We start from the raw sequence: 16,278 nt of genomic DNA on the forward strand, positions 1-16,278 counted from the left end.
TAATTAATAACTTTAATATGAATTTAAAGATAATGAATGGATATTATCAGCACAAGGATATTCATAAATTCACGTGGATTCAGCCAACGAGGAATTTGAAATCAATAATCGATTACTGTATATGCAAAGAAAACTCCACAATAAAGGTTAATAACGTTAGAGTCCATCGAGGAGCAGAATGTGGATCTGATCACCATTTGCTTAAAGCGTCACTACTATTTACATTTAAAGAAAGCCAACGACAAAATGAAAACGAAAGTTCAATGATACTGCAAGACATTTCAACAAAGAGATATAATTTACAAGGTTTTGAAAATGAGTCTACCCAGTTTCTGTATCGAATGAGGTTGAATCTGAAATTGCACGATGTTTGTGACTCCTCACCAATTAATACGTACAACGAAATTATGAAAGCTCTTCACGAAGCTGCAATGGAAGCTATTGGAGAAGAGGATAGCATAAAAAATAGAAATGAATGTTGGAATAAATAAATAGAAGATCTTGAGGGGAAGAACAAGAATATGTATAACAAATGGCTAGCAACAAAGGACCCTTACTATCGACAACAGTACAACAGTTTAAACAAAGAAGTAAAAAAAGAGGTAAATAAAGCCAAAAATGAGATGTGGAATAAAGCCTGCGATAACGTAGAAAATTTTATGGGTACAGCAAGAAAAAGGAGCCTGGAAAACAATTAGAGGTTGGATTAGAATTGGATTAGAACAGATAGAAAAGAATGCAGTAGGTTAACTCTAATAGCCCCATAATTATGGGTCGAATATTATGAACAAATGCTGACAGAAGATCGAACAGAATTCCAGGTTATTGGCTACTAAAAATATGATATTTCCTACCGCGAAGAAACTGAAATAACACCAGAAGAAATTAAAAAACACGCCAACGCTATGAAAAATGGAAAGGCTCCAGGACCGGGGGGAGTACCCATTGAATGATTAAATATGGCCCTGACAAACTATTTCAGCTATTGGCTTATACTTTTAATTTATTCTTGAGAGGAGAAGAGCTACCCCCAGAATGGAAAACTGCATATGTCAGCAATCTATACAAAAATAAAGGCGACAGAAAAGATTGTAAGAACTACCGAGGGCTTAGTGTAACTAACTCAATCTGTAGAGTCTACGGGAAGATAATTAAAAGCTGAATTGAAGATCGCTGGGAAGACGCTGAAGATCAGAGTGGTTTTCGTACTGGTCGTTCTTGTATAGAGAATGTGTTCTGCTCAAAACAAACAATAGAAAAGCGTTTGGAACATAATATGGAGACACACATGGTATTTATTAATCTTCAAAAAGCGTATGACAGTGTCCCATTAGCCAAGCTATGGCAGGTGCTAGAAGACAAGAATATTCCACCGACTTACATTAATGCTGTAAGGAAGTTGTACGATGATATGACGAGTGTAATAAAGATTGGACAAAAAGTGACAAAAAAGATAAAAGTGACCAAAGGACTTCGCCAAGGCTGCTGCATTGCACCTACACTCTTTAATATTTATTTGGAGGGGGTTTTGGATATTTGGAAAAGAAAATGTGAACCTATGGGTGTTAAAATTGGAGACCATACACTATACAGCTAGCATTTTGCTGATGACCAAGTAATACTTGCAGAAGATCAAGATGATATCCACTACATGTTACGAAAAATAGATGAAGAATATACTAAGTGGGGCTTATCAATTAATCCATCAAAAACAGAATACGTAGTAGTGGGAGGTGAAGGAAAGCACTTAGAACTAGGAAGCAAACAAATTCAAAATACTTATAGCTATAAATATCTCGGTGTAAACATTACAAACAATGGTCGGAATACAAAAGAAATAGCTACTAGAATTGGTCAAGGAAATTCAGCAATACGTCAACTAAATAGTATACTTTGGAATAACCACATCAGCCGAAACACAAAAATTAGGATATACAAAATTATCATAGAAAGAGCTTTGGGTAATAAATAAAAATGACGCATCCAAAATAAAAGCAATGGAAATGAATTATTGGAGAAGATGTTGCCAACTCACTAGAAGAGATAGAGTAAGGAATACTGAAATCAGAGAGCGTATGGGCATAGACATTGACGTCCTGGAAACTATAGAATGCAAAAGGCTGAAATGGTATGGCCATGTAGAAAGGATGAATGATCAACGATGGCCAAAGAGAATGTTACAGTGGATCCCCACCAACCGCAGGAAAAAGGGAAGACCAAGAAGATCGTGGAGACAAGAAGTAAAAGGTGCAATGGAAGATAGGGGTCTACAAGTAGATGACTGGAACGATCGCAAGCGTTGGAAGCTAGGTTGCGAGAAACGGCGGCAGCTGTAATAAACTCGTTATATATATACAATTCAATTTGATGTGAATTCTTAGAAGAATAACGTATTTAAAATTTCAAAACAGAATTTTACCAAAAAGTTAAAAATTCGGATGTCCCGGAAGCCTTGTCCGGGACGCCGAGACACGACTTCGTAATTCGGGCCATGTCCCGGATTTTTCGGGCTAGTTGGTCACACTAATCCTTTATATATTTATTAAAATCTAAAAAAACTAAACGTTTACTATGTATAGTATTTACTTCCAGTTACCAATTATCACGAAGTTATATTTTGCGTTTATTATTATCATACTTACGTAGAAGTACTCATAACCATTTTTGATGACTGCTGTTTGTATTAGTACCTAGATAAAACTGATAAAAGGGAACAGGATTGCAGTAGGGTTTATCAAGATTTACCTTTTGCAAATACACTTGTAGTTTTCCAATTTTTTCTAGGGTGGCTCATTGTATTTACAAATCGATATTTTAAACAGAGTAAGGATATCAAAACTGTGTGTTAGTTTATTTTATTACAATAATAAATCTATTTTAATTAAAATACAGTCTGTAAAAGCCAAATGGAATAAATTCATTATTTAGGTTACTGTACATATTTATAAAAAATCCCGAAACACGTCAAATTTAAATTATAACTTGACATTCTTTAACGTAAAAATGCAACCCCTACCTTCAACCTCCTTAGAATGACAGGTACAACCCCCAATTTTTAAAATAGGAAGTATAGGCTTGTGATATATCGTTTGAAAGGTCTTTTCATTCTCCATTCAAAAATGTTGTCGCTTTCAAGTTTCTTAAGATTAATTAAGATAAAATAAATTAAAATCATGTGGTTACTGAAATTCGCTAAAATATAGTCAAAACATATTTCCCGTTTAGGTCTTGATAATGAGAAAGTCAACAAAAACCATAGCAATGTGGTTTTTAGATGGTAATCATTAAATAACTTTTAAGAATTTCCGTGGCAACGTTATTTTAACACGCATTAGTAAATTGTTTTATTTAAGTTGTCAGTATTTTAATTTAAGTAAAAAGTTCGTTCAATTCAATTCTGAAAAATGGTTAGATTAACGGAAATGCATAAAATAACAGTTTTACAAATGATTGGTTACGGAGATAACACCCGAACACAACAGGAAGTAACTCGTCTATCTCATGAGAAATTTCCTAATTTACCGCCAATATCCCAAGGAACAATAAGTAAAATAGAGAAGCAGTTTCGCGAGTTTGGTCATGTAAGGCAGATAAAAAAAGCAGCTGCCAATGCACTGAGTGATGAACTCAAATAAGATCTGTTGCTTGAGTTTCAGGAAAATCCACATACATCGAGTAGACAGGCATCCACTACATTCAATGCTAGCCATACATCGATAGTAAACATATTAAAACAAAATAAATTGCATCCCTATAAGATAATACCTACTCAGGAGCTCATGGAAGACGATTTTGATAGGAGAAATTTTTTTTGTGAGCAAATGATGGACATGTTGGATAACAATATTATCCAATTAGAAGACGTTATGTTTTCTGATGAGTGTACTTTTTCACTTAACGGTCATGCTAATCGGCAAAATTGCCGCTACTGGGCCACGGAAAATCCTCACTGGATGAGAGAAGAACACACTCAATACCCTCAAAATGATGTCATTCCAACGTTGGCAAATTTATATCCTGATCCAGGAAACCCTCAAGTTCCAGCGAATACGATATGGTTTCAGCAGAATGGAGCACCACCACATTACCAACTTAATGTCCGGCAGTACCTCGATACAATATTTCCCAATCGGTAGATAGGGAGGCGAGGATCAATTGAATGGCCAGCGCGATCACCTGATCTTACATTATTAGATTTCTTTTTATGGGGATATGAGAAGAGCCATGTGTACAAAACTAAACCTTTTGATTTAAATGACTTAAAAGAATGAATAACGCTTGCGATTAGGTCGATCACGCCTGTTATGTTAAATAATGTTAGAAGACAGTTTTATTTGATATTGCCAAGACGTTCGCGGTGAACATTTTGAACATCTACTTCATTAACATTCATAGTTCTTTTTCGTGTTCTACATTTTATTACGTTTTGCATTACATTTTAGTTTTTGATTGTATTGTAGCGAATTTCGGTATTAATTAATTTTAATAAACTTGAAAGCGACAACATTTTTGAATGAAGAATGAAAAGACCTTTCAAACGATATATCACAAGCCTATACTTCCTATTTTAAAAATTAGGGGTTGTGCCTGTCATTCTAAGGGGGTTGAAGGTAGGGGTTGCATTTTCACGTTAAAGAATGTCAAGTTATAATTTAAATTTGACGTGTTTCGGGATTTTTTATAAATATGTACAGTAACCTAAATAATGAATTTATTCCATTTGACTTTTACACACTGTATATAGAAATCTTTTATCATTTCCAATGTTTTACAATTTTATATCCTAATATCAATGCTTTTCATAGCTTCATAGTAATCAAGCTTTCGAAAATTTTATTTCCTTTCTTAAGACAATCTAAAAATGAAAAATTACATTTAGATAGAACATAGATAATATAAAACAAAAAAAACTGACTGCTTGTAGTTAATAATTAATACAATAACTTCGATAAACAAATACAAAACAAACAAAAATAAATTAAACAAATTACAATTCATGTTTATCGAAATTATTGTACTAATTATTAACCGCGAGCAGAAAGTTTTTTTTATATTAGTTTTATTTAAATGTAACCTTATATATAATAATTTCCGAAAGGTTGTCTAAGACAATAATAAAAACAGTTTATATAATTGACCTTCTTCTTTGAGTACCCTCTCCGATTATTGAATATTGGCGATCATATTGGCAATAATAACTTTGTTTACAGCGGCTCTAAATACATTAGCGGTAGTCTCTTGATACCATTCTCTGAGCCAGGACGTTCTTCTTCGGCTTGGGCCTCTGCTTCCGGCGATATTATGAGGTGTAGAAGGTTATACCTCTCTGGATGTCTCATTCAAAAGAATGTGGATAGTCGAGATATACGGATTATTGTCAATCTGTACTGAAATCAAAAAGCAAAGGTTAGAATCGAAAATGTCGAAACAGAAACAATATAAATCAAAAGAGGTGTTAGACAGGATTGCGTGCTGTCCCCATTGTTATTCAATCTGTACAGCGAAGCTATTTTTAAGGAAGCAATATCAGAGGAACAACAGGGTATATCAATAAACGGAACAATCTTAAACAACATAAGATTCGCAGACGACACCTCTGTTTTTGCACACAGTCTAGAAGCATTGCAACGCTTAGTAAATAGATTACATCAAGTTTGTATCAAATATGGACTACAAATGAACGTTAAGAAAACCAAGTTCATGATTATTTCTAAGCAACATACGGTAGGAAGGCTAGATATCGAAGGAAAACAAGTAGAAAGAGTAAATAACTACAAATATCTGGGAACCTGGGTAAATGAAAACAATGACCAAGGTAGAGAAATAAGGACACCATTGAAATTGCAAGACAAGCATTTATAAAAATGAAAACAATGTTTCTCAATCGAGACCTTCCTCTGGATCTAAGAATAAGAGCCTTAAAATGCTACGTGTTCTCGACTTTGTTGTATGGAATGGAAAGCTGGACACTAAAAGTGGATAACATAAAGAAGTTGGAATCATTTGAGATGCGGTGCTATAGAAGGATTTTGAAAATACCATGGACTCAACGAGTTACAAATGCAGAAGTGTTAAGAAGGCTACAAAAGGATTGCGAGGTCATAAAGTACATCAAAACAAGAAAACTGGAATATTTAGGCCACATTACCAGAGGTGCGAAATATGAGATATTAAGGATCATAATGCAAGGTAAAATCAAGGGTAAAAGATCCATAGGAAGACGAAGAATTTCCTGGCTGAGATACCTAAGAGAGTGGTATAGTTGCAGCTCAGTAGATCTTTTCAGAGCAGCCGCCAATAAGGTACGGATAGCTGTGATGATAGCCAACCTCCGATAGGAGAAGGAACTACAAGAAGAAGAAGAAGGATGTCCCATTTCTTCTTCTTCTTCAGGTACCATCTCCGCTACGGAGGTTGGCAATCATCATAGCTATTTTAATTTTTGAGGCAGTAGCTCTAAAAAGTTGTTTTGAGCTGCATCCAAACCATTCTCTCAGGTTCTTGAGCCATGAAATTCGTCTTCTTTCGATGCTTTTTCTGCCATCCATCTTTCCTTGCATTATGAGTCGCAGGATGCCATACTAGTCGCCCCGCATCACATGTCCGAGATACTGTAGCTTTCTTTCTTTAATTGTTAGTTCAACTTCCTTCTCCTTACCTATTCTTCTCAGTACTTCATTGTTCGTAACTCTATCTACCCAGGAAATCCTCATAATTCTTCTATAGGTCCACATTTCAAAGGCGTTAAGTCGTCTCATTGTGTCTAGATTTAACGGCCATGATTCCAATCCATGGTATAGTACACTGTATACGTAACATTTTGTTAGGCGTACTTTAAGAGCTAATGTTAAATCTTTGCCACATAGGACCTTTTTCATTTTCATAAAATTAGAACGTGCTTTTTCGATTCTGACTTTGATTTCTGCAGTGTAGTCATTATTTTCTGTTATAAGTGTTCCTAGGTAAGTGTACTTTTTACTCTTTCGATCTGCTGGCCTTCTACTGTCAAGATTTCGTTAGTACAGTATACTCCCTCTATAACGAACACGGTTATTACGAGTTTTCGCTTATAACGAGGAACATTAGATGTAACGTGAAATTTCTATTGACCTATAACCCTCTATAGCGAGGCAAATTTGCTTATAACGAGAGAAAATAAGATTGAAAAACGTGTTTTTTTACGTTTTGGGCCCGACCGTAGCTATAAATAAATACCCTTTTTAACTGCCGTCCGCAATAAACTTCTTACAATTTATGATTCTTAGTCGGAAATATACAATTTATGATTCACAAGTGTCATTGTAGGGGCTTGACCATTCACACCTAATAATATAGGTCCTAATAGACGAGATGTGGAAAGTGTTTTAAAGGTTGTCAGAAACTTTATCCAAAGAAAAAACGCAAATGAAGAAGCATAAAACTGTTTCACATCTTTAGAAAATATGATAAATAGAATACTGGACAATTTAAAGCAGTTAAAAATGACAGACTTCTTCCAATTGCAGACGCAGTAGTTTATGTTATTCTTAAAAATACGCTTTATACAACTTTACAGAATACAGATTTTTTGTTTTAACGTATTTCATTGACAATAAAAGTAAACAACTTTTTTTCAAAAACGCCATTCAAACAATATTTATTACCATCTTATATTGCTCCGAATGGCTTCACTATAGAAAGTTAATGTTTTAGAAAACTACATATTCATATGTATGCACAGTATTATTGTTGTTGGATATAACGAGATACGCTTATAACGAGGTAATTAGTCTGCCATTTCAGTTCTCGTTATAGAGGAAGTCTACTGTATTATGGTTGTTTTTACAAATTTTCATAAACTTCGTCTTTTTGATATTGAGCGAGAGTCCGTACTCCCTACTACACATTACTATTTTACTTATGAGTTTTTCCAGGTCTTGTAAACTATCGGCTATTATTACTGTATCATCTGCATATCTGATGTTGTTAACTAAGACTTCATTTACTCTTATGCCGACTGTTTCATCTTCCAGAGTTTCTCGAATTACCTCTTCAGAATAAGCGTTAAATAATAGAGGTGATAGTATGCAGCCTTGCCTGACTCCTCTCTTTATTTCCATTTATTTCCATTTCCATTTCCATTTCTCATTAAATGACCGAAATATTGTAACTTTCGAATTTTTATCGTTTTTGTTATTTCTGAGCTCTTTTTCATTCGATGTATAACTATTTCATTTATTATTCAATCAACCCAACTTATCCGCAATAGTCGTCGATAAATCCACATCTCAAAGGCCTCCAATTTTTTCATTAATGTCTCTGTAAGGATCCAGCTCTCCATAATATACAGCAATGTGAAGAATATGTAGCAGCGTATTAAGCTGATTTTAAGGTTTAACGTAATATCCCTATTAATTAGAATTTTCTTTAATTTATAGAAGGTGGCTCTGGCTTTTTCTTCAATGCGTATTCTTATTTCTTTATTTATATCTGTTATCGTTAAGGTTTGCGCCCTCATAGGTAATATTGTGGACTCTTTCTAACTCTATTCCATACGCTCAGATGTTCGTTTTGCTGACAACCATAAGTTTTGTCTTAGAAGTATTAAGTTTTAGCCCATATTCATCACATGCTTCGGTTACCCTGTTTATAAGTAGTTGCAGGTCTTTTTCATTGGAGGCAATAAGTACTGTGTCGTCTGCATATCTGAGATAGTTGACATTAATTCCGTTGATTTTAATGCCTGTATATTGAACTAAGGATTCTTTAAAAATAAATTCGGAGTAGATATTAAAAAGTAGAGGTGATAGAATACATCATTGCCTCACTCTACGTCGTATTTCCACTGTTTCCATTGTGTTGTGTCCAAATATATATATATATATATATATATATATATATATATATATATATATATGTATATATATATATATATATATATATATATATATATATATATATATATAATAAAGTTTTATTTTGGGGTTGCAGTCATTAATAGGGCAGGAAAGTGAAACTCTTTGTTCTTTATCTAGCTTTCGCAAAATTTATTTGCTTCTTCAGGATATGCTAAAATATGGTATCAGTAAATACAATGAAATTAAAATTAAATAGCATTGTATAAAACTAGTATAAAAACTTACAACATGAGGTTAATCCATTAAATTTTCAAATTTACAAAACATTAAAACTTAACTTATTAAAATTATCTAGTTATGTAAGTACAATATTTTAATTTTATTTAATTTTGTACAAATTCATTATGACATTGATTATGTTGATGTTTGATTTATGTCAGAAAGACACTCGTTTCTGTTTATTATATTTTTTGTTGTTGATAACTTGCTCTTGATTGTTATTATGGTTACGTATAAAGTGGCGCCAAATATGAATATTTAAATTTTTTGAAATTATAATATTTATAGTCAGAAAATCTAATATTAGAAAATTATAGTATTAATTTTCGTAAGACAGAATGTAATTATAGATATTGCTTAGTTTATCAATATCAGTTTTTTTATTAACGCATTGATATTTATTTATGCATACCATTTCTAAGAATTCTCTTTTATTTAATTGGTTTTCACGTCTTAATATATTAGTTTCATTGAAATTAAATGAATGATTTTTATTAATTGCACGATCTATTAATGCACACGTATTTTTATTATTTCTAAGGTTACTTTTATGTGATGTTAGTCTGCCTATTAGATTTCTAGATGTGTGTCCGATGTATGACTTATCACAATTTTCGCATGGTATTATATTAACTACATTTGAGCTTTCCATAATGCTAATAGGTGATTTAGTTTTTGTATACAATGATGCTAATGTTTTAACATTTTTAGTTGCAATTTTAATATCAGAATAGTTAGCAAAGACTTTAGTTAGTTTGGGTGTTAATGTTGGTATGTAAGGTAGTGATGTGAAAGTAAATTGAGATTGCACGATTTGTTGATTTGGTTTTCTTGTTTGATTCATGTCAATCATTCTATTATCAGGATTGTTAAATAAAAATTTGTTAATTATTTTAATTGGGTATGAATTCTCTAATAAAATGTCTTTAAGTTCTAATAACCCTTTGTTGATGTTATTGATGTGTGATAATTTGACTATTCTGTTTTTTAAAGCAAATATCAAATTTATTTTCATATGAGGTGGATGTTGTGAATGATAATTAATAAATCTGTTACTAAATATAGGTTTTCTGTACCATTCAGTGCTTAATACATTTTGTGCATTACGTTTGATTTTTATTTCAAGATATGGGATGCTATTTTCTATCTCTTTTTCACATGTAAATTGTAAATGTTCACTATAATTATTAAAAGTTTCATTTATTTTGTCTGCAGGTAAAGCAAGTATTAAGTCATCCACAAATCGTTTGATAAATGGGATATGAAAAGGCAATGTATTTAAAGAATCTCTTATTAAATCGTCTAGTACATAATTATATAATATACACGATATTCTTGAGCCCATACCACACCTATGGGCTCTTATATACTTATATATATATATATATATATATATATATATATATATATATATATATATATATATATATATATATATATATATGTATATAAGTATATATATATATATATATATAAGTATATATATATATAAGTATATATATATATATATATATATATATATATATATATATATATATATATATATATATATATATACATATAATTTTGTAGTGAGTTAGCAGGTATGCGGTCTGTTGTATATTTGTAAATAAAACTCCTTTTTTATTTACGTCTCTATATTTCGCTAATTGTTTGTTAGCTTCATCAGGAGAAAAGAATTAAGAGTATTTTTAAACAGTTCCATGTTTAATACAGTACTGTTTGGTACAAGAGTTGTAAAAGCCAATGATGATGATGATGATGATTGTCATTATTGTCATTATCAATTGTTATTTATGTGTACAAGAATACATATTTCTTCTGTCATATCTACGTTAAGTACATTGTGTTAGTTTTGGTAGAGCTTTTGTTACTTTCGTTCAAAATGCCACATCAGTTTTGGACCACAGAATATGCAGACATAATATTTGTTTACGGATTCTGTAATGGGAATGGTAGGGCTGCTAGTAGAGAATATCGCAGGAGATTTCCTAATCGTCGAACTCCTAGTCATACAACATTTGGGTCAGTTTTTAATTATTTGCGAGAAAATGGCACTTTTCCTAGTGGAACAACAGAGCGACATGTAGATGAAGCGCAGGAAGATGACATTATGGACGCCGTTACTATGAACCCTACAATAAGCACTAGACAAGTAAGTTGAGAACTCAATGTTACTCAATCAAAAGTAAGTAGAGTCTTACAAAAAAATAATCTATACCCATATCACATTCAAATGGTTCAGCGACTACATGCTGGAAATGAGATCGATAGGTTGGAATTTTGTAGATGGATTAACAATAATCGACCAACGCTATACAGGACACTATTTACAGATGAAGCCCAATTTACCAGAGACGGGATAAATAATTCACGAAATTCACATGTGTGGGCAGAAGAAAATCGCCATGCTATTCGAGAACGTCGTTCTCAGTTAAGGTTTTCGGTTAACGTGTGGATTGGTGTCATAAATAACCAATTAGTAGGTCCTCACTTTTTTGATGGTCCTTTAACAGGGCAGGTCTATTTGAACTTTCTACAAAATATTTTGCCGAATTTGCTTGCCAACGCGAACGTTGCTATCCGAGGGATGTATTTTCAGCATGATGGGGCACCCCCACACTTTTTACTGGCAGTGAGACAACATCTCAATAATGTTTATGGCAACAGGTGGATAGGACGTGCAGGTCCTATTTCGTTGCCTTCAAGATCCTCTGATTTCAATCCCGTTGATTACCATATTTGGGGACGATTGAAGCAACTAGTTTACGCAGTGAATATTAATAACCGACAACAATTAATTGATAGAATTATACATTGTTGTAATACTATTAGAAACGATCCCCAGAGTATCCGTAATTCAATACGTCAATTAACAATTCGGCAACAAAAATGTGTACAGGCTGCAGGGTTCCATTTCGAAAATCTATTTTGAATTATTTTTATTTTGTTACCATTATTGTATCTTTTCCAGTTCTAATTTATGGGTTTATCATAACTATGTACATATTTTTAGTTTTTTTTTAAATTGTTCTTCGTTATTGTTAGTAGTTACTGTTTTTTGTTGTGCAGTGACTCAGTTTATCATTTCAATTAAAATGTGAAATTTGTAACATTTGTTTAAATTAATTACCTTATAATTTGATACTTCATTATGGTTGTTCTATTTTTGGTAAGATTTGATCGTTCACTAAAAATTTAATAAAAGTGCGACAACATTGTCGCATATGTCGTTTTCATTGGCTATTTATGTTGTTTGAAAATCACTTATTGCATTTTAAAAAAAATATATACAGGGTGTAATATTTAATACGAATCCCTAAATTAATTTTTCCAAAGCCAGTCCTGGAATTTTTTAGTTTAGCTAATAGCAGTCGAATGCTTGATAGTAGTGTACTGTATCATGCAAAAATTTAAAAAATCAAATGAGCCGTATAAACACTACAGTAAAATGAAATAAATGGTCAATTACACAAATCACCCTGTTAATTAATAAAGAAGAGGAGTTGACATTTTTTAGTGGCCACATGATATGCTCCCTGACGGACTCTACATATGGTAGAAGTATGTAAAGTTCCTCATGACTCACCCTGTATGTATTTACTTCGACCCATACCATTATACCTACACCACCAAACTGTATTCTAGGAGTTAAGTGACATTGGGCAAAGCGTTCTCCTGGTCTTCTCCCATACTCTTTGGCGGCCATCAAGTAAATATCTCGTGAAACGAGATTCGTCTTCGTTTCTCCAATCTTTATATTCCAATCTGAATTCCAAGCTTGACTTCGATGAGCTGCGTCCAATAAAGGGTCTGTAGCAGGTACTATAAGATGATAAATTCTGTTCACTTAAACTTCTACGTCCGGTGTCAGGTGCAACTACCAGTCTCCTAGGCAAAGCTGGAAGCACTTAAAGTCTAATAAACCGATCTTCAAAAGTGTTTGTTGACCTTAGTCTTTCCTGTAGTTTCCTTGCTCATTTTCTTGGTCTTCTTGAGTAAGAAACAGCTTCTTGAAATCTTTAGAAAAAATCGTATATTGTGATTCGCGGAAATCTAAGCATATCTGCGATATATCGAATAGAACGCCCATCATTATGAAGAGCAAGTGCTTTCGCTACTTGATTTGGCCTCATTACAAATTATTGTTTGGCATTGAAAACACTTTTCTTTCTCGAAAAAAGCAGCCAACATTCACCAAAAAGGAATACAATCAATTTAATAAGCATTATTTTATCGAGGGCATCTTAACAAGAACTTTCTTTTAAGTCACAAAAAATAAATGTTTTTAATTGTTTAAAATAACAAACTTATGGATAAAATCAACTTATATTTTGATAAATATATTTAAATATTATCAGGGCAATTTAACAACACTAAAAGGAGAAAACTATAGAATTTCAAGTGTCCGGTTATTTTTAACCGGACACTTGAAATAACACCAAAATAACCGCTGTTATTTTGGCCTGGGCCCTCAACTATAACTTTGAACTCTCTAGACTTTTTGGTGATGCAGATATTGTGAAGACCATCAAAATAAACCGCCTAAGGTGGGTGGGCCACGTTATGCGGATGTATGAGAGTGATCCCACTAAAATAACTATGCTAAACAGGCCGGTCGGAAGAAAAAGAAGGGGGCGACGTAAACTCAGATATCTGGACGATGTACAGGAAGATCTGAGGGAGATTGGAGTGAGGGGCTGGAGAAGACAGACACTCGATAGGGAAGGATGGAAGAATGTTTTGAAGCAGGCCAGGGCTCACGAAGGGCTGTAGCTCCAACTGATGATGGTTATTTTTGAAGGTCAGTGTATATATATATATATATATATATATATATATATATATATATATATGCATATAAATATATATATATATATATATATATATAATATAATCTATATATTTCTTAAACTATAAAGCCTGACCTTATACTACCCCACTTATTATTATATAGTAAAATTTATTGTTTTTTACCTTTCATAATATATAGTGCAATTAACGGAAAATTATTTTAAAAACCGTCTCACGTAAAATTAAACACATTATTATAAATTAGCGACCATGGGTAAGTAATATCAACTACTTATGTTATGTATATTTACAGCCAAACTTTACAAAGGCTTTTTTGTTGTTATTCTGATACAAAAAAATAAACTCCGAAACACAATGAAACTAAAACACTTGCCTATCTTATCTTTCTAATAATGTTTTTTGGATAAACTTTTTTGTTCTCTAACATTTGCTTCTTAATAGCAATTTTTTTTTTATTTTAATTATAACATCATCAACCACTTTGGGTTATTAGCTGTACTATAGTTATATTCGTACATAGTAGTTTATTAGATAGATACTTAAATCTAAATCAGTATTTTTGATTAATTGCTAGGTTTACAATAAGGTCAGAATGTCATATTTTACAATAATTGTAATTAGGGTTTACAAAACATTAATATTTACAATTTGTTTAAAACATTAGTATCTTTCAGATAGTTAAACATATTTGTAAATTTACAATGTGCTCCTAAGACTGCTTTTATATTGTTAGGTAGTGAGTGTTTTCCTGATGTCCTGATATATTTAGGACACTCTATTATGATAGATATGCTCTACATTAATGTCGCAGTTACATAAGTGACAAATAGGGCGATTTGATTTGGAGATTAGGTAGCTGTGAGTTAGTCTGCTATGACCTATGCGTAAACGGGTTAGCTTAACAAACAGCTGGCGATTTAAATTTATATCGCACCAAGATTCGGTTAAGGGCTTTACGATGTGTACAGTCGATTGTGAAAGATTCCATTCGTTTTTCCATTTATTTGGAAAAAGAATGGAATGGAATGGAAGAATGGAAAAAAGAAGAAACACTGTGTATTGCTTCCCTGGCATGAAAATCTGCTTGTTCGTTTCCTTGACGTCCAATATGTGATGGAACCCGTATAAAGCGTACTTGCTGCCTCGCGTTGTTTAGCAAATGTAATTGTTCTTTTATTAAAATACCTATGGGATTACTTGTATATAACTGTTCTATCGTATGTAATGATTGTAATGCACTAAGAGAGTCGGTAATTATGACAAAATTTGGAATTTTTTGGGTACGTATATAAATAAGGGCTTGCAGAATTGAGTATAGTTCTCCAGAGTAAATACTGCAACTGGAAGATAATTTAAACTGTATTACAATGTTCGGAGTTATAACTGCTGATCCCACACCATCAATAGTTTTGGATGAATCTGTATAGATATGACAATTATCTGGGAAAGAAGCAAATATGTTGTAAAATGATTGAATAATTGTTGCATGGAGGGTCTTAAGCTTATTGTTTTTAGAAAGAGTTAGATTACTAATTGCAGGAGGAAAGGTCCAGAGGGGAGGTGTGACTATATTTGTCTAATCAAAAAATTTTGGGAATTTAATATTATGGAGAGAGAGATATCTTCTGAGTAATTACTATTTAAATGGGAATAAGCCACAATTAAAGGTTAAAATACGTTTATTGACATTTCAATTTCCAATTCGGAAATCGTTCTCAAAATACAAACATTAGTAAATTAAACAAATTTTGTTTTTTGTTACTTAGTGAAAAATTCTTCTAATAATTTAATTTTATCTGACTCATCTATATTGACAATTCAGACATACCTTATACATTTTAAAGTAGACGACTTTAAAATGATAATAAATGTAATTCGTCTTTAAAAAGACAAATACATGCCACGATGACAGTAAAATTCTCCTGATTCCATAGTAAATTATGAGGGAAAAACCAGGAAAAAAAAACCTCATAATACTATCCCGACATGGTAAGTATTTGATCGTGCATTTAGTTTACCTTCAATAAACACCAAATTCCGATTTTATATGTTTGTTATTTAAAAATCATAAATGATGTATTCTCCATATATTACTGACTTACCAATACTGGTATTTTCCTTTTAATAACTTCCTCTTTCAATATGGGTAACCAGATCCTACTACATTCTGCCGAGGAATTCGCGACACAATTGGTCTCATTTAGCATAATTAGAGCCGCTTCTTTGATTTTTCTCTTTTTACTATCCGTTTCTTTTAGGACTATATTTGAATCATTCCATTGAACCCTATGTTCATTATCCCATGCGTGTTTACATATTTGAGATCTATCAAATTCTCTATTTTTAA

General features: G+C 32.4%; 1 protein-coding gene across 2 annotated transcripts in view; it reads left to right on the top strand.

Annotated features, from left to right (window-relative positions):
- LOC140441179 (venom serine protease-like) overlaps positions 1-16,278 on the top strand; it is a 318,277-nt gene that overhangs the window by 257,293 nt on the left and 44,706 nt on the right. The window contains exon 1 of one of the 2 annotated variants that reach the window (XM_072531696.1): positions 14,125-14,184. The exons of the other annotated variant lie outside the window; for it this stretch is intronic. Coding sequence (XP_072387797.1) covers positions 14,181-14,184 — 4 coding nt within the window. The 5' untranslated portion in view covers positions 14,125-14,180. Of the gene's footprint in view, positions 1-14,124; positions 14,185-16,278 lie in introns of those variants that run through there. 2 annotated transcript variants of the gene reach the window in all.

Source organism: Diabrotica undecimpunctata, chromosome 5, assembly GCF_040954645.1.
Source record: "Diabrotica undecimpunctata isolate CICGRU chromosome 5, icDiaUnde3, whole genome shotgun sequence".
In the NCBI taxonomy this organism is placed as follows: Eukaryota; Metazoa; Arthropoda; class Insecta; order Coleoptera; family Chrysomelidae; genus Diabrotica; species Diabrotica undecimpunctata.